At 32.0% G+C, this 19,721-nt stretch overlaps 2 protein-coding genes and 2 long non-coding RNA genes across 4 annotated transcripts; 3 read left to right on the forward strand and 1 right to left on the reverse strand.

Moving 5' to 3' along the window:
• Positions 1-6,739: 6,739 nt before the first annotated feature.
• Positions 6,740-8,054, reverse strand: LOC125585892. Its single transcript, XR_007322746.1, has 2 exons — positions 7,297-8,054; positions 6,740-7,200 (listed from the first exon to the last, which is right to left on the reverse strand). It is a non-coding gene; the product is annotated as an uncharacterized LOC125585892 (long non-coding RNA).
• Positions 8,055-9,180: 1,126 nt separating this feature from the next.
• Positions 9,181-11,872, forward strand: LOC106393330. Its single transcript, XM_013834039.3, has 12 exons — positions 9,181-9,437; positions 9,555-9,648; positions 9,725-9,809; positions 9,886-9,955; positions 10,040-10,097; positions 10,177-10,246; positions 10,379-10,424; positions 10,502-10,706; positions 10,788-10,993; positions 11,069-11,134; positions 11,215-11,352; positions 11,653-11,872. The coding sequence occupies exons 1-12, from the start codon at positions 9,301-9,303 to the stop codon at positions 11,729-11,731; spliced, it is 1,254 nt and encodes a 417-aa protein (XP_013689493.2). The 5' UTR covers positions 9,181-9,300; the 3' UTR covers positions 11,732-11,872.
• Positions 11,873-13,596: 1,724 nt separating this feature from the next.
• On the forward strand, positions 13,597-15,464 carry LOC125589225. Its single transcript, XR_007325402.1, has 3 exons — positions 13,597-14,864; positions 14,940-15,024; positions 15,105-15,464. It is a non-coding gene; the product is annotated as an uncharacterized LOC125589225 (long non-coding RNA).
• Positions 15,465-16,552: 1,088 nt separating this feature from the next.
• Positions 16,553-19,461, forward strand: LOC106393344. The gene is made up of 8 exons (XM_048752122.1): positions 16,553-16,558; positions 17,236-17,273; positions 17,359-17,563; positions 17,637-17,842; positions 17,923-18,000; positions 18,079-18,139; positions 18,476-18,606; positions 19,041-19,461. The coding sequence occupies exons 1-8, from the start codon at positions 16,553-16,555 to the stop codon at positions 19,117-19,119; spliced, it is 804 nt and encodes a 267-aa protein (XP_048608079.1). The 3' UTR covers positions 19,120-19,461.
• Positions 19,462-19,721: the final 260 nt, after the last annotated feature.

Consider the following 19,721-nt stretch of genomic DNA (forward strand, 5'->3'; position numbering starts at 1 on the left):
ATAAGATTTTCGAAATTCGCCTTATTGGAGTTCAAAGGAGAACATTTTTGTGATGTTGAGAATTGCTGTTTGTTCAATATCATATTTCTTTTAAATTTAAAAAAACATACCATCAATATATTTAAACCACGTACGATTCTTTGAAAATATAAGAAGATAATCACACTAGCCTAGAAAGAAGTATTTTTACAAAAAAATTAAAACATATAAAAAATAAGTAAATATAAAAAAACTTGGTGGCATCCTTCGCTTAGTTCGCTTCCCCTGTCTTAGGCTGTATATTTACATATATTATTTGATCCATTTTCCAATTTAATATGCTAAACTGATGTGTACAATATAATCTGCACTAAGTAAATCAGTCCGAACACTGAAAATAAGATGGTAGAGGAAAAGGTATAAACAAGAACATGCACAAAATGCGAAACATGCCTGGTTAACTTATTTTTGTTATTATTTTTTAATTTTAGTGTCTTGCTAAGAAACTTTTTTTTTTTGTTATAACAAGTAGTTGTGACTATTAAAAATGGATGATTCATGATTGGGTAAATTCTCGACGACATCTTTGTCATTGTATGTCTTTAAGTTCTTATGGTTTTTTTTTTAAAAAACCTTCTCTCAAAGAAAATGTTTTTTTTTGTAAATAAAAAAATTAAATTCGGATCTATTAAAAATACATACATAACCTCTGGTTGGAAGGTACAGTCCACAGATGAACTCTCTTATGAATATTCAATTGGGCCATAAGCAATTAATTCATATCCGCATTGGAACTAATAATTTCGCGCTGGAAAGGAGTCTATCTTTGGCCTAAACCAACAAGACAACTCCTCCTCTAGTAGAAACCACTAGACCACCATGATGTAGTTAAAATAAATGTTTAAGACTTCAAAAGAAATGTTTAAGACTTCGAGATTTGGTAGTCATTTTAACATTGACATTTTACGATTTGTTTGATTCTTTCATGTATGGAAGAAAACGAGGAAGATGTAATTGGTAGAGAGAGATATAAGTAGGGAGTTAGGGTTTAAGACTTAGAAGAGACAGACACAAACTGAGCCTACAAAACCCATAGGCTTCTATTTTTTTAATGCCTACTTTCTCATTGCTTTTCCTTTGACTCGCTTGACCACTACTGCTCGCCCCATATGTACATTTCGTGACACAAAACTATATATGTTGTACAGAAACAATTTTCCCCTTTTTTCTTGTAACTGAATATATTAAAGGCTTAAGTGATCACAACTGGAGCTATACTTGACAGTAAGACAATAATTACTGGGGTATATTCGACGGCAAATTGAACAAGAAAAGCAGTGCACTAAAACATAAGATAGAAATGTTAAAGATAGAGGCGCACTCAAAGTAAAGAAATCCATAGATAAGCTTTATTTATGTCTTTTAAGGAGCTGAACATAGCCGAAATCGACGTTGATATATACCCAACTGAAAGGTTTTACAGGAGGGCTGAAAAGCCAATTAAGGCTACGTACGTACCCTATTAAACAAATGAGATGTGTTTTAACACTGACGATGTTGACCCAGGAGACTAGGTGAATCTCAAGTGCTCTGGATATCAAATTGTTCGGTGAGCAAGATGGTGATGAGGCGGTTGATGCTAGTATCCTCGCCGATTAAATAGGTGAATTTGACTCTGAATAGTACAATATGGATGAAAATGTCAGAGGAGGTCTTTGGAGGGAGCCGTGGTGTAACGGATCCGAGACAGGCTTGTAGGGTAAGAGACCCCATGGTACGAGACCACAAAAAAATCATGCAGAAAATGAAAGTCCAAGCCCAAATACGAGATGCTAGGTTACAAAAAGCTTTGTCGGAGAGGAATGGATCATGTTCGCCAGTGTACTCGAGTTTCTTCGTTGGATACAAGAGACAACGTGGCGGTGGGACTAACTCTCGTCTGAACGCTGCTTGTTCTGGAGGAGGCAGAGGCGGTGGTGATGGAAGCGTCGCTGCGTCGGTAGATTTAGTCGGTGGAGCACAGAAACGCAGCGGTGAGGAGTGACTACTGCGAGAGAGAGGACGGAGGTACGGTGGAGGTGAGAAACAAAGCAGGAGAGCATCAGGTTGTATGACAAATAGAGACGCGCCGGTGACGAAACAACGTATATAGCTCTGTTCGTTTCATCACCACGGAACGCAGCGGTAGCGTCAAAAAATTAAAGCTTTAACGACAACAACACAGAGCACAGATGAAGCACGGCTGACTGATTTTCCAGTCGTGCGGCAACAAACGGAGGATAAAACGGACGCAGAAAATATCAGCAGCATCGGCTTCTCATTGCTTGTGTCTCTGAAAGTCTACCAGCAATTGCCTCTGCGTCAAATTACTCTTATTTTTGTCTCGTTCACCGTACATTATTTTGCCGCTGCCGCTGGATGTGGCGTCTATGAAACGAACAGACCTTATATCTAGTGAGCCCACTTTTGAAATGAACTAAATAGTTTTTTAAGTTTGTTTTTTGATAATCGGAGAGTATCCGGTGGACAGAGCCACAACCAACTAGTCCTATGGGTGCATGTCTACCGAAACTAGACATACCGGTTGTTCGCAAAGAAAATTAGATATTCATGCTGTCTGGTCACATGGTCACAGAACAAGTAAATCTGAATTTGTTTTTTTGTTTCTTTTGTTAACTTGTTGGAATAACATAAGCACGTCTTTAACTTTTTTAACTGATAAAGAACTTAAAAAAAAAAAGAATTGATAAACAACTTATTTGTCTCACAACAATTTTACTTTTGGATGGACACAAATCTATGTGTTATCACAGCTTTACATTTTTTTTTTGGTAAAAATCACAGCTTTACATTTGTGCTAACAGAAAATTATATATGTATTAGCAACGTTAGATAGCTAATGGAAGCATACTGTTTGTTAATCACGTTTTTGGGTAAACGTAGGAAAGACCATAGATTAATATTTGGAAACTTTCATATCATTTTCGAAACTTTACCAAATACTTTTTAGTCATAGCAAGAACTGTCTCCAATAATATAAATATGTCGCGAAAAAGATGTCGTAGAGTTGTTGTTCGAAAAAACTGTCATCATGTAGGTCGTTGAATTCGATTGATCATTACTATAATTAGTTTATAAAGTCAAGATGATAAAAATATAAATATATCTGTTGAAAAAAATATAAATATGTTTTCAGTATTACAAGTTTATAATCAAACTTTAAATCTTTGGAAATATTAAAATTTATTTTTTGAAAATTTCATAAATTTTAAATGCTTGCACATGTTTTTTGTTTACATTAGTGTTTACCTTCATCATTGATAATGAATAGTTTTGATTTTTATAGCTTTAAATCGTAAAATATGAACCCTATTCTCAAAGTTCTTAAAGCTGCTACCATCATTTTAAGCATTTTATAATCTTATACCCTAGGAGGTCATTCATATATTGTCTCACATGAATTTTTTTAAACATTTTATTGCTTCGTATAATTAAGTTTTTCATTGAGGACAAACTTGATGTTACACATCTCACATAAAATAATTCCGGTTTATGCTTTTTAAAATGTTAATAATGGAAAAGATAAAAAAATAAAAAGTAATATAGAAACAAATTATGATTATAACTGTAAAAAAAGCTTAATGATAATTGCTAAAAAGAAATCTGAACAACTTATTTAGACAAGTTAAAAAGTTTGTACAAAAAGTTATCTATCCACTCCATCTATAGTTCTATACATCTATATCATATTATGAGTTACCTCTAACTCTTTTTGATTTAAATAAAATGTGTTTATCTTTAGTTTTAGTTTTCTCCATTTTAATTATTCATTCTTCAGAAAACATTCTCAGTTTTAATTTGGAATCAAAATATATCATACCAGCTTTTCCAAATAATTCATCCATTCTTTGCCATATCATTTATACTCAAATTTGATATCTACAAAAATATTAATCTAAAAACAAAATCAACTATTTTTTCGTTGTAGATGATCAGAAGAGAGAAAAAAACTATAACGAAAAACATAGTTGATTTTTACCTTTTATAGTTTTTTCTACCATCACTCTAGTAGAAACTATTTCAATTATATTTTGATTTTAAGTCAACTATTGCAAACAAGCTTCCATGATTTTAGACTAACCCATCAATAATAATACATATGCTAAATTCTAAGACTTTTAAGTATAAGTGAATAAATGTTAACTGGGACAACACATCCAAAAAAAGAGAAAAATTTCATCAAACCCGTTGGACGATGAAAATATAATTTGGTTGTACAAATTAAAGAAAAATATTTTGATGGGGGAAATATCTCGTATCACCCTATATGTACCACCAATCATACATCTTTTTAAAAAATAATAATAACTATGTTATGGTTTGATAATGCTAAATGATAAGTACAACACACATATTCTGATTATTATTGTTTCATTACTGGCAAAAACTGATCAAAATGACCACTAAGGTTCTTACCTTTTTAACTGTTTTTTTCTTCTTGATAAATAAAATAACATTTCAACAAAAAAATATATATTCTGTATTTCTTTCTTTTTCTTGTGATGGGCAAACGTTACAAAGTAGCTTTTATCATTTAGTAAAGATTCCCTAAGGGCTGAGAAACAAAAATACATTATATATAATTTTTAAAAATAAATACTTATACACACCCCTATATATAATTGATATGTTTCTGGAGTAATAACATCTCCAAACAATTTGCTAATCCTCGTATTTTGAGAGTTTAAATAGTGAATTCTAGTTGTCCAAAAAAAATAGTGAATTCTAAAATTAGATTTAATTCAAATATTTCAAAACATAATTTGTTTATTTTACAGATTTTAATATCTTACAAATAGCTTCACTATTTTCTATTTTATGCTACTCGAGTATTATATATATCTTGTTAGATCTACTAAAAGAAGATTAAATTTAGATAAAAAGAGAAACTAAGTGAAGAGAAATACTCTTTAGTGTTATTTTATGAATTTGTGAACTAAATAATTATGATCTCTAAGGGTTTTGTATTTATAAGCCTATACTTAATTACTTATTTATATTAAACCATATCAAATGTTTTAATATGAATTTTATAGAAAAATAATTAGGAGTATAAATAGAGTAGATTCATGTACTTATTATTATCGTGCCATCAAAAACATATATTATAAATATTTTGAATATATCCTTACAAATATAACTATCACATGTTAAATCAAATAAATACACTATAATTTTATTTGTCAGTCAATCATTAATTAGTAGTTTAAAAAAAATTAGGATCCAAGATATAGAATCGAATATATAAAATAACATAATAAGAAAAAAATACTTAGATTACATAATCCTATTATATAATTATGGTTTTGAAAAAAAAATCTATATATACTATACTTTTCATTGAAACATGTTAGCTAAAATAATATATAGATTGATGCTATTAGGATGCAAATTTTATTTTATTATAAGTTTACTGTTATTATATATTTTGAAAGATAATTATAAACTTATTATCATTTAAAATATTTTAAAATATTTAAAATAAATTTGCATGATTTATATATGGTTGGATGTAAATAATGAGCTCAAAGTTTTTTCAAGAGCTAATTATATTTACCTTTCTCCTTGGAGAATCTTGTAACATGCATATTTGCAGTTTCATACATATAGTCCTCCACCACCATGTTAATAATAATTGGTTAGGTAGAGATTTCTGATGTTTATTAGCCAAGTAAAATTTTGTTTTCCAACAACTTACAGGATCATGCAGGTTTAGATATGGGTGATGACTGATGAGTTTAATTATGGACCGTGGCACGTAGATGACACTAAATCAATAACAACTATTTTATATGTATTTGGTATATCAGTCAGATGCAATATAAGAATTATTTCAGATGTATTATATTGTTTGGAATTGTCAGAACACTGGCTTTACCAGAAGATAATAATGTCTCAATTTTACATATCACATGTGTGTAGATGCAGACTACATGCAATTTTGGTTTTATATGTAGGGGGAATATGTTTTTTTTTTCTTGCGGACTTTTAATAATCGACATACAGTGTGGCAGTTATATGTTTCATACTCCCTCCGTTTTTTATTATAAGTCGTTTTAGAGAAACTTTTTTGTTCCAAATTATATGTCGTTTTCGGTTTTCTATGTAAAATTTATTAATAATTAATGTTGTATGACCAATGATAATATATCTTATATTTTTCTATTGGTTGAATTGTGGTTAGGTAAATAATTAATGATGTTTTTGTTTAGAAAATATAAGAAATTAATGGTTTTCTTAATCTACGTGCATAGCTTTAAAACGACTTATATTAAAAAACGGAGGGAGTATATATTTATTTCGGGTCAGAGCGGTTCGGGTAAAATGCCCACCCCTAAAGTAGACTATTACATACATAATATATATAGGGTAATTCTTTTAAATAGTCTTTTTAAGTTTTTGTCATAACAATAGTTTTCAAAAAATAAAATGAGCAAAATAGTTTATTTTTATTTTGAAGTTTTTAATATATATTTTTTTATTTTTAAAAATTTGAAACCTCACTTTCAAAACCTCATCCCTTAACTTTAAACCCTAAGTATAAATTAGTTAACTCTAGGGTATGAGTGCATTTACCCTTTAATAAAACTTTTTTTGGTTATTTTCCTTTTCGATGACTATTTTTCTGAAAATAAACTAAAAAATTCAATCCTAGGAAATTTCTCTAGTATATATATTTATCTGCTTTTTTTACTGAAAGATTATATTCACATTAAATTGAAATATACAAGAGCATACATTGTAATCAAACAGAAGATCAACACACAAGATCAAACCCAAAACCGACAAGTTAAAAATAACCCTAGGAGTCCAAAATCAGCGGATGATAAACAATCCCCCGAGCCAAAACATGACGATTTTAAAACAAAAAAAAACCAAAGGAAAATAAAGCACATAGAATGAAGACAAGGAAGAAAGCTCCTAAGAAACATGATTCTTAATCTCCAAACTACTATTAAAAAAGATAACTCGAACCAGAAACTTCCCATAGTGAATAGTGCACGCTGAGTAGAACCAAGCTTCAAATCCCAGAGCAACATAACATGTAGTTCCATAAGCGTTAATTGGAACCGGCCAAATTGAATCTAGTGACATAAATTGACACGAATGAAGCTGGGTAAAAGACATGGAGTAAATCACCTCCCACCTACCAAAATCAATCTTGAGAACCAAAACGAAATAAGAATTGAGATAGTGTAAATTGCCAAGGAGTCAGTATGGAAGAAACTGAACATGCAGACTTAGAGAAGCAAACACCTCGAGACAAGATAAAATCCAACCGATCAGAACATAAACATATCACGATCTACAGTTTCTGGCTGAAAAATCGACATGCAACAATATTGATTGAAACACTAAGACAAAATAAAAGCTACACCCGACTCAGGCTCTATGTGAGCAGCCGGAGTCAGACATTGAATTAGATAATTGAAGTTTTTTTTTGTGGAGAAAAAGGAAAGGATTTGTTTTTATAGAGAAAGAGAGCTCCTTTTCGGTCAGTATACATATTATCTGTTAAGTTTGTTTAAAACTTTGATTTCCATTAAACCATTAGTATTTGTCAACTACCAACAATTTTACTAGAACAAATAATCTCTAACCAAGAATTATTTGCTTCATGTATATTTAATTAATGCACGAGGGGTGGACAAAGAGAGAGTCCAAAATCTGAATTGGACTGACGCCAAAAAGTGAATCTAAATCGAATTGAATCCATTATAAATATCCTCTTAGATCTTGTTTTACAGTATTTTGGATTTTGAGTTTTATCCAAACCGAATCTCATACAAGTATACAAAATATTCAAATCCCAATAAAATACACAAATAAACATCTGTAACACCAGTTAGAAATTGATCTGCGCATCCACGAGGATTTTGGTTTATACATTTTTATACATTTGATATTTGTTTTTCTTATAATTAGTGTTATATATTTTAGATGAGTCGTAATATAACTGATTGTATTAAAAAAATATAGATCGAATCGATGATATGATTATTTTTGTTACAAATATCCAATCTGTTTCAAATACATTTGTTATTTATATATTTTATAAATCATGATATTAATATATTATATTACATATGTTTAGTATATTATCTATCTACTCCTTTCGTTTCACAAAAAAATGTTTTGGGAAGAAAAAATTATTTCACAAAGATATATTTTTGTGTGTTTTTATGAAAAAAATGTAAACTTTCATAAAATGTAAACTTCAAAAAAATTAATTGATTTTATCAAATTATTATTGGTTAAAAATTATTGAAAATTGAAAATTGAAGAAAATGATATATTTATTATAGTGATTTAATGTGTTTTGTGTAAAAATATTAAAAAAATATCATTGTGAAACAGAGAGAGTATATATATATATGTATATATAATTATTAGTATTTACTCCCTCTGTTCCAAAATGTAATATGTTTAGAAAAAAAATTATGTTCTGATATGTAAGATGTTTTCATATTTGTAGGTAGCTTTAACTTTATAAAAATCTGTGTAACCAATTAAATTTAATAGTTCTATTTTGTAATTGGTTGAATAATTTTAATTTATAGTTTTAATAATATTTTTTAGATAAAAAATATTTTTTTTAATAAACGTGTTTTACCTAGAACATCTAGGAAAGGAGGGAGTATCTATCTATCTTCTATATATACATACATATGAGAAAGAACACTGTTTTATTTTACACTAACACTTATGTGATGTAATCAAAACTCGAAACAAAATTGCATTTTCACGAACTTGAAATGTTTCAAAGATCGATTGGGGGCGGAATGGGGATAAGAGTTGAGAATGAAGTAAACTGATATAGTTCTGCAAGTTTTTTTCTGTAATGTTTTCTCTTTTATAATCTTGAAATTTTTCCAAATAACCTTTATAGAGGTGTGTATTTAGTATGAACTATTTTCGACTAAAAATGAAAGCATGAAAATCCTTTTACAAATTTTTTTTTCCTTCAAATATTTGTTTATCTTTGAATACCACCGGATATGATGAAGTTTTTATATATTGATTGACGGTTGAATAACGTTAAGAAATTTTTTTTTCCTTCAAATATTTTGCAAGCAGTTTACAAAAAAAAAAAAAAAAAGTTTCTGACTAAGCGTTAAGACTTAAATATTATTAACATAAAAGTAAAATGGTACTATTGGGAAAATTTCCACTAAAAAATCTCAACTATCCCACAACCAGATCTTGAATTCGAACTCTGTAAACAAACAAGTGTCTCTCTGACTGATTCACAGTTTCGTGATGTTGGTGCAGAGGAGAGTAATGAGATGGAAAATAATTTGGAAGTCGTTTCAAGCGGTCTCCGCCAATGGTTTCATCTTCTCCTTCACGCTTCTTATTGCTCTCAAGCTTGATCATCTCCTTTCTCACTCATGGTGGTCAGTTCTATCTTTTGATGACTTGACTTCTGTTGACTAAGTCTTTAGTGAATCTTCTTTAGTCATCCTTAAGGATCAAGACTTTTTGGACTCTCCTTTGATTCTGTTTTTTTGCAGGTTTGTATTTACACCCTTGTGGTGGCTGTGTCTTGCTGTGATTTCGCGTGGTAGATGCTCGTTGCCTTCTCCACCAATGCCTCATGATGAGAATGTATGATTATTACCCTTTTTAACTCTTTGTTTGGCATAGCTGCTTGTAACCTGTTAAACTTCTGGTCTTGTTGCAGTGGACTCCTTTTCAATATGTCATGGCAACACCACTGCTTGTTGCTTTTGAGATCCTTCTCTTTCTATATCTTGAAGATAAATATGGTTTTTTTCCCCACCATTTTACTAATACTCTTTAATCAAAGGGTATATATGAATGGTTTGTTTCCCTCTCTTGCAGATGTTGACTTAACGTTTGTCTTCTTACCCTTGCTTGCTTTCGAGGTAGCCATTTTGGTTGTTAATCTCAGGTATTTCATCAATGTTTTAAGGTTTTGGTTTTGTAATTTAGACTTTTGCCCTTAGTGATGACTGACATGCAACTTCTCCTGCAGAAAGTGTTTGACACGCATGCCTAGAAATGAGGAAACTATGAGTGATGAACCACTTCTCGTAAGTTGGTTATTCTCTTTGAGTGTCTCAAAATTTGGTTTCATTTGTTCCTTAACCTTTGTTAATTTGCTTCTTGTAGTACACATGGGTTTCCATATGGATGATTTCCTTCATTGCTGCCATAACCTTCACTCTTGTTAAATCACGTGGTATGTTGCACATTTACTAATAGATGAAAGATTGTTTTGTTACCATCTTTCTATGTTAATATCACTGCCAAGTCTCAGTCTGTTTCTTTTTTTTTTTTTTTCTGAATCCGTTATATCTCGCGCTGTGTACAGGTGATCTAGCTGCGTTGGAATTGTGGGACTTATCTATAAACTTTGGGTAAACTAATTTTTTCTTCTTAAAGTCTCTCTGAACTATCCTCTTCTAGTAGTCTGAACAATCTTCTCAATCTACAGCATAGCAGAGTTATTTGGGTTTCTCTGCGCAAAGTGGAGGAAACAGTCAATCCATAGTGATTCACACATACCTAACTCATCTTCAATGGGAGTAAGATATGGGGATGAGGACAGCAACATAGAATGCGGTCTCCTAGATATCGGTGGATATGTAATGAAAATCCCATTTATTACCTTTCAAGTCATCATTTTCTTGAGCTTAGAGGTACCCACTTTACAGAAACAAGTCCATCATATCTTTTTGCACGTGTTTGAGCTAATTCTCCTTTATCTAATTAATTGCCAGGGAACACCTGCTTCTCCGAAAAAAATTCCGGTTGTACTTCTGTTTGTACCTCTTTTTCTGCTACAAGGAGCTACGGTGCTTTTTGTTACATATACTTCGTTGGTGAAGTCTGTCTTGTGGATTTATAATGTTGGTGGTCCTTATGGAAGATATTTGGCGAGATCATCGGCTCGTGTATTCCTGAGTTTCTTTCAACATTGTAAAAGGTACGACAAACTGAGCAATGGCAATCACTGGTGACAACGAGAAGAACTAATCATTCGCATTTGGTAAAATAACAGCTATTGGTCTATCAATGAAGGAAGTAAGGAGGAACAAGTTAGGCTCAACCGTGGAGAAGCTACCGGGTAAAGCTGAAATCGTTTGGTAACAAAACAAAATAGCATTTTTTCACTTATACACAATGTTTTGCTCCATATGTTTTCAGGTACAACACATTCTCACCAAAAGCTGCATTGAGTGAGCAAACAGATAGCAGCCAGCAGGAGAAGAATCTTTGCAAAGTTTGCTTTGAGAATCCGGTCAACGTGGTTCTACTCCCATGTAAACATTACGTCCTCTGCAGGTATTCCTTTTGTTTGCTTCCTTCTTCTTTTTCTCTGCCTCCCTTAAACCGCATTGTTTGCTATTGTCATTCCAAAAAGTTGTTTATCAAAACTAGCAATTCAAACATGACTTTGTGTCAATACATTTTGTCTTTACAGCCAAAAAACATGCATTGTGACACAAACTAGCACATACCACCGATACTTTTAATGTGTCCAGTAGTCTTAAATTGTATTTTGCTAATTATAAGTGTAGACCATTTTGTGTTTTCTTGTAATACAATCTTGTAAAATGTTCATGTCGTTTTTGTGTGTTTCAGCACGTGCTGCAAGAAATGCAAGACATGCCCGATATGTCGTGAATTGATTAAGCTCCGTATGCCTGTATACGATGCGTAGAGATTTCAGACGACCATGATGAAAATGTATTATACTTTCTTATGTCGTGTTTTGATTAAGCATCTTGTAATAATGATACTGATGCAGCGCATCTTTACACGATCTCGTCTCTATGATGCTCACCGTGGTTGACGTCTCTAATGCATTCCGTGTTAAGCCTGGGCGTTCGGATCTTCGGGTCGGGTTCGGGCCGGTTCCTTTCGGGTCAGGGTCTTTCGGGTCCTAAATATTTAGATCCAATAGGTACTTAGAAATTTTCGGTTCGGGTTCGGGTCGGTTCTTCTCGGGTCCGGGTCGGTTCGGGTCTATAATTAAAATACCCATAAAATATCCATAATTTTTCGGGTCCATATCGGGTCCGGGTCGGATTCGGGTACTTAGGATCTAAAAAAGACATGACATACCCAATTCTAACAAATTTAGTTAATATTTGTCATATATATCTAAAATTTTACAAAATAACCTAAATGAAACTATTAATAATTAACATAAAACATTTTTAAACTCTAAATCAATACTATTAAAAGGGAAGGATTTTGAAAAAATCTACCTATGAAAGTTGTTTGGACTTATTACTTTTAAATTTTTTTGGACTTACCCTGTATATTATAACAATAATTGACAATCTTTTTTACTCTATAGACCCCCCATTATTACTCTAACCATGCGAATTGTATACATTATTATTTATACATAACCACTAAAACCGATTCCTAAACCACCCTACCCAAACAAAATACATTACATGAACCAAAATCAAAGCACAACCTATTATAACTGTTACCTTAACGAAATATTCATTTCCCTCACATACTACCATCGACTACAAAACACGTTACATGTAAGACACTTATAGAAGCTTTATACAAGATTTGGGTGTAAGATTATATGATTCAAACACTAAATTTCATTAGTGAAATAATCTTCAAGATTATATGATTCAAACACTAAATTTCATAATTATGAAAAGCAAATCAAAACCAAATCCGCGCTTTCAAGCGCGGGTTAAAATCTAGTTTTACATTTTAAAGCTTCATATTACTTAAACAATATTACAAAATAATAACAAATGTTGTTAACAAAATATATTTCAACTAAATCATAAAATAATATATATAAAATAGAACACAAAAACATTATAGTTTTAGATATACATGTTTTTAAGTCGGGTACAAATCGGTTCTAATCGGGTCGGGTCTATTCGGGTCGGTTCTTTTCGGGTCCGGGTCTATTCGGGTCGGTTCCTTTCGGTTCCAGGTCCATTCGGGTACAAAAAAATTAAACCCAAAAGGTACTTATAAATTTTCGGTCCGGGTCTGGATCGGGTATTTTTGGGTCGGTTCCGGTTCGGGTTTTCGGATCCAGGTTAAAATGTCCAGGCCTATATTCCGTGTAGTTGTATTTACTTGTTGGGCTTATGATTAGTTTTGGGCTTTATGATCTTTGTTAATAACTTTCAAACCGTTAGATTACGGTTTGTTGTTAGTATTTCTTATTTAAGTTGTAACTAGTCTGTCAATTGTAACTATTGATGTATTGAATAAGAAAAATCTTAGAACTTTTAGTTCTTCTTTGTCTCCGGTATTCTTCAGAATCAACGACTACCAAGAACTCTCAGCGGTCGTTGAGTCTTCGTTGAATGGCCATTCCTTTTCGTTGAATGGCTATTCCTTTTGGAATCAACAATTTTCAGAGTCTATCTAGCTTGACGTTGTGCCAGTTAGGTATACTATTAAAAAAAATAAGACAATTCTAACTAATTAAGATAAACTAGAGATTGATCCGGTTGGTTCATACATTTTTATACATTGATATTTACTTTTCATAATTATTGTTATATTATAGATAGATCATAAATATAACTAATTGTATTCAAAAAACGTGGACCAAATCAGATAATACGGTTATTTTTTGTACAAATATCTGAACCCGTTTCAGATACATTTGTTATTTAGATATTTTTAGGTTTCTATATATCAGAACTGGACTCATCCACACCCAGAACAACCCAATAAAAAATCATACATAAATTTATAATATTCAAGAGGAGTCTAATTTAAAAAAAACGATACCCGAAAAAAATAATCCGTACCTAAATAGATAGCAAATATTCATGCCTAACTGATTTTATAAACTAATAAAAAAAGATTATTTCTATGTTTTTGGCTAAATTAAGTGAAATAGAAAGATTTTTCTCATTTAGTAAAATAACTATATGAAGTGAAAATTTAAGTGACAACAAATGTAATACATTTTTATTATTTTGATTTAAATTATTATTTTATTTATAAAAACATGTAATTGCATTATGTTTTTAGCTATGTAATTTTTCACTGATTGAAACTAAAAAAAAATAAAAAATTTAGTGAAACAAGCTAAACCAAATGTTTGATTTTATAATTGACACAAAGTTAATGTTGATTAACTAATAAATAAAAGCATGCACTATTATTATATAATAATATAATTAATGATATGATGTATTGTTAAGTTAATATAATTAATAAAATTATTAAATTGGGTGAAAAATGAAAAAGGCAATTAATGTAATTATATTAATAAAATTACCTAAAACTACGATTTCCTTTTCACAAAATGTTATCTTTGATTTATTTATCCAAAAATTAATATTGTTACGACCCTTTTTATTAGACAACTTAAAGTTTGATGATATGTTTTAAATGAGATTATATAATTTCATGTATTTATACTATTATTTGATAAGTGAATTTGCTTACTTGTTATATTTTCCATGATTTTAGAAAAAGTCATTAATTTAGTATTATTTTAAAAATAGTTTTGATATATTTAAGATAATTAATAAAAAATATTAATTAATTCTGTCAATATACATATACTGTTATTTTTTTAGAAGTATTATAATATATTAATTAAAAATAGTTATTAAACAAATTCTACCGATAATATCATTAATTACGATTTCTCATGGTGGTCAGTTCTTATCTTCTGTTCACTAAGTCTTAGTGAATTTTTTTTGACCCATCATTAAAAATCAAGACTTTGATTCTGTTTTTGCAGGTTTGTATTTACACCCTTGTGGTGGCTGTGTCATGCTGTGATTTCGCGTGGTAGATGCTCGTTGCCTTCTCCACCAATGCCTCATGATTAGAATGTATGATTATTACCCTTTTTACTCTTTGTTTGGCATAGCTGCTTGTAACCTGTTTAAGTTCTGGTCTTGTTGCAGTGGACTCCTTTTCAATATGTCATGGCAACGCCACTGCTTGTTGCTTTCGAGATCCTTCTCTTTCTATATCTTGAAGATAATTATGGTATTCTTTTCTTCCACCATTTTACTAAATACTCTTTAATCAAAGGGTATATATGAATGGGTTGTTTCCCTCTGTTGCAGATGTTGACTTAAAGTTTGTCTTCTTACCCTTGCTTGCGTTCGAGGTAGCTATCTTGGTATATAACGTCAGGTATTACATCGAATTTTTAAGGTTTTGGTTTTGTTCACCCATCTTACTTCTAGATTGTTTTCATTTTTACCATTGTTGGCTTTGTTTACTTTTTTCCCTTTTAGTGATGACTGACATGCAACTTTTCCTGCAGAAAGTGCTTGACTTGCATGCCTAGAGATAGGAGTGGGAACTTTACCCGATATCCGAAGTGGCATCCGAATCCGATCCAAAAAACCCGAACCGAAATCCGAATCGAAGTAGCAAAATACCCGAACGGGTATTGAATAAGAAGAGATTGGATACCCGAACCCGAACGGATAATACCCGAACCCGAATGGATATCCGAAGATAACCGAACATATGTATAATTAACCTTATATTTCTAGTTTACATCTCTCATTTTATATAAAATATTTATATTGATACTACACATACTTTAAGTTCATATGATATACATACAATTACGGAAAAAATGATTTGCTACTTACTTAAAATGCATGTCAAGTTTTTTATTACAAAAATTAACAAAAAGTTACATCTAAAATTTAAAAAAAAATAACTAAATTAATACATTTTTAGTTTTAAAATGTTATGTCTAAATCTATTAACCATTCAATCTATTAAAAATAAAAAAGTAGTTAACTGAAAATTATATTTTTAAATACAAGAAACTTGAGAAATGAAAATTTTAATTTTTTTTTTCAAAATCTAAATATCCGAACCCGATCCGAAATAACCGAATCCGAACAAAAAATACCCGAACCCGATCCGAATTACAGAAATACCCGAACGGGTTCTACACCTCTATACCGAAATACCCGAAAATCCGAAATACCCGACCCGAACCCGAACGGGTACCCGAACGCCCACCCCTACCTAGAGATGAGGAATTTATGATTGATGAACCACTTCTCGTAAGTTGGTTATTCTCTAGAGATGAGGAAACTATGGGTGATGAACCACTTCTCTTAAGTTGATTATTCTCTATGAGCATTTTAGACTTCAGCGCTCAAAAAGATTCAAATATAATCACTTAATCGTATTCTGTCTACAAAATTTGGTTTCATTAGTTTTTAACCTTTGTTAATTTGCTTCTTACATTGTTTATTTATTTTGTAGCACACATGGGTTTCCATATGGATGGTTTCCTTCATTGCTGCTAGGCCTGGACATTTTATCCGGACCCGAAGACCTGACCCGAAACCGATCCGAAAAACCCGGTTCGGGTAGGAACCGATCCGATCAAATTACCCTATCGGGTCTTGTTGTAGAGGACCCGCGGGTCTTGGACCCGACCCGACCCGAACCCGAAACCCGATGGGTACCCGAATTAATAATGTAAATTAAATAAAATGCATCCAAGGGAAATCGAAGACGGGTTATTTGTCTAGAGAATATGGAGGTCAACCACTAGGAGACAACGAATTGTTGTTGTATTTCGCATAGTTTAGTATATATACACATTTTAATATAATAAAAACACAAATTTTGAATAAAATTTTGAATATTTTCGGATATATAAATATTTTGAGATATTTTTTTGTATTTTTAGGTCTTTTTTAGATCGAACCCGAACCGAACCCGACACGAAACCGAACCGAATCGGAACCGATAAATTCTAATTACCCGAATGAATCTAACTATCTAAGACCCGATCCGACCCGGACCCGGCACGACCCGAACCGACCCGGAACCGAAAATTTGAAATTACCCTATCGGGTCCTAAACTCTTAGACCCGAAAGACCCAGACCCGAAAGAACCCGACCCGAATCCGACCCGACGACCCGAATGCCCAGGCCTAATTGCTGCCATAACCTTCACTCTTGTTAAATCACGTGGTATATTGCACATTTTACTTCACTATTTAATTAGTTTATGATCTTCTCTCCTCCAAACGATACCCTGGAGGTGTTGTTGACGTTGCAATCTCTATAACTTTGTATAACATTTTCTCTATTTCGCAAAAACAGATTGTTTTGTTTGTCATCTTTCTATCTTGATATTACTGCCTAGTCTCAGTCTGTTTTTCTTTTTGTGTCTGAATCTGTTATGTCTCGAGCTTTGTATAGGTGATGTAGTTGAATTGTGGGACTTATGACTTATCTATAAGCTTTGGGTAAGCTAAATTTTTCTTCTTAAAAGTCTTTCTGAACTATCCTCTTCGAGTAGTATGAACAATCTTCTTTCTTCTCAATATACAGCATAGCAGAGTTATTTGGGTTTCTCTGCGCAAACTGGAGGAAACAGTCAATCCATAGTGATTCACACATACCTAGCTCATCTTCAATGAGAGTAAGATATGGGGATGAGGACAGCAACAGAGAATGCGACATCCTTGATATTGGTAGATATGTAATGAAAATCCCATTCATTACCTTTCAAATCATCCTTTTCATGAGCTTAAAGGTACGTATTTACAGAAACAAGTCCATATCTGTTTGCACCTGTTTGAGCTAATTATCTTTTATCTAATTGCCAGGGAACATCTGCTTCCCCCAAGAACATTCCGATTTTAGTTCTGTTTGTACCTCTTTTTCTGCTACAAGGAGCTACGGTGCTTTTTGTTACATATACTTCGGTGGTGAAGTCTGTCTTGTGGATTTATAATGTTGGTGGTCCTTATGGAAGATATTTAGCGAGATCATTGGCTCATGTATTCCTGAGATTCTTTCAACATTGTAAAAGGTAAAACAAACTGAGCAATGGGAATCTCTGGTGACAACAAGAAGAAAAAAAACTAATCATTCTCATTTGATAAATAACAGATTACTTGGCTGGTGGTCTATCAACAATAAAGAAAGTAAGGAGGAACAAGTTAGTCTCCACAGTGGAGAAGCTATAGGGTAAAGCTCTCATCATTTGGTATCATAACAGATGGTTCCTTTCACGTGTACACTACGTTTTGCTATATATGTTTTCAGATGCAACACATTATCACCAGAGGTTGTGAAGAAAATGCCAAAGTCTGATCTTGTTGAAGAGGTAAACTGCACATTCTAAGTTAGCACCGTCTAATAGCATGTGCTAGTGGTTGAGCGGTGGTCCAAATCTAAATATTAAGAATTTTTCAAAAATAAATACAAAATTTGGTGTAAATTTTTAGATACTCTTAAATTTATAGTTTATAATTTCAAAAGAAACCTCAAATATATATAGATAAACCAATTACCTTTTAGAACTATTTTATTAGATGATTAAATTTATCGTTAGTATTTTTCAAACAAGGCCTAAAGATAATTTAAGACGGCTCTGTTCTAAGTCATGTCATTTTAAACATTCTGAAACCAAGCAAGATCTGGAATAAACTCCTCTCACCAGGTATGTAGATTAAAAGCTGCATTGAGTGAGCAAACCGATAGCACCCAGCAGGAGAAGAATCTTTGCAAAGTTTGCTTTGAGTATCCAGTCAACGTGGTTCTATTCCCATGTAGACATCATGTCCTCTGCAGGTAAACCAACATTCCTTATGTTTGCTTTCTTATTCTTTTTCTCTGCCTCGCTTAAACAAACCGCATTGTTTGCTCTTAGAAAATATCATGTTTGTCATGTTTCAGTTATTGTCATTCCAAAAAGTTGTTTATCAAAACTATCACTTGTTCAAACATGATTTTGTGTCGATATATTTTGTTATTTTTTATGCAAGATAACATGCATTATGCGGTTTGAACCGGGTTTGTGACATAAACTAGCACATACCACCAATACTTTTAATGTATGCATTAGTCTTAAATAGTACTTTACTAATAATAAAAGTGTAGAGATAAAACAGGCGTGATTGTAATTGTGATCTGCTAGATTTGCTTATTTTACTTATCTCTTAACCATTTGTATGTTCTTGAAATACCATCTTGTAAAATGTTCATGCCGTTTTTGTGTGTTTCAGCACGTGCTGCATGAAATGCACGACATGTCCGATATGTCGTGTATTGATTACGCATCGTGTGCCTGTATACGATGTGTAGAGATTTCAGCCGACCGTATAATTCTTTCTTATGTCGTGTTTTGATTAAGCATCTTGTAATAATGATACGCCAACACTGATTAGATCAGTTATATGATTGCCTTATATCAACTAAATATGGTTATGTAAGTAACATCATAGCCACATATTTTTGTCACATAAACTACATATTGATGTATCAAACCAATGTACTGAACCGTGAATTGCGCAAATTGCTCGACACACCTATCTAATTAATCGTGAACCTAATCTACAATCAAGCAAAAAAAAAACAAAGATCTTCAAGACACATCGTTAAGCTAGAAGCATAGGAGGGAGACAGGGGAAGAAGCTAACATCGAAGTCTAAACACATATGACGTGCCCTTTTCATTCTGAAAGACGAGACATTCTGTGGCAGTAAAATTCTGCTGTGTATTGACAGAATCTCGTGAAGCCCTTTTCATTGTGAACATGAACATGTAATCGTCGAGATCAATTAAAAAATGAGAAATGAAAAATTACATCGGAGATATATCTAAGAGTAAGATGTGTATCTTGCGGACTAAACGTTGAAAATCAATTGTAAAGTGAAGCCCGTGAAATCGATGAAGCCCAAAGAGAA

Source organism: Brassica napus, chromosome A2, assembly GCF_020379485.1.
Source record: "Brassica napus cultivar Da-Ae chromosome A2, Da-Ae, whole genome shotgun sequence".
Taxonomy (NCBI): Eukaryota; Viridiplantae; Streptophyta; class Magnoliopsida; order Brassicales; family Brassicaceae; genus Brassica; species Brassica napus.

What these genes read in the sequence shown, in the direction of transcription:
- LOC106393344 (XM_048752122.1), top strand. An exon ending in TCCTTTTCATGAGCTTAAAG is followed by an intron (nt 17,564 to 17,636) that starts GTACGTATTTAC and finishes TCTAATTGCCAG; the next exon opens with GGAACATCTGCTTCCCCCAA. An exon ending in AGTCTGATCTTGTTGAAGAG is followed by an intron (nt 18,140 to 18,475) that starts GTAAACTGCACA and finishes TCCTCTCACCAG; the next exon opens with GTATGTAGATTAAAAGCTGC.
- LOC106393330 (XM_013834039.3), top strand. Translation starts at nt 9,301, where the DNA reads ATGTTGGTGCAGAGGAGAGTAATGAGATGGAAAATAATTTGGAAGTCG. An exon ending in ATATCTTGAAGATAAATATG is followed by an intron (nt 9,810 to 9,885) that starts GTTTTTTTCCCC and finishes CCTCTCTTGCAG; the next exon opens with ATGTTGACTTAACGTTTGTC. An exon ending in AAACATTACGTCCTCTGCAG is followed by an intron (nt 11,353 to 11,652) that starts GTATTCCTTTTG and finishes TGTGTGTTTCAG; the next exon opens with CACGTGCTGCAAGAAATGCA.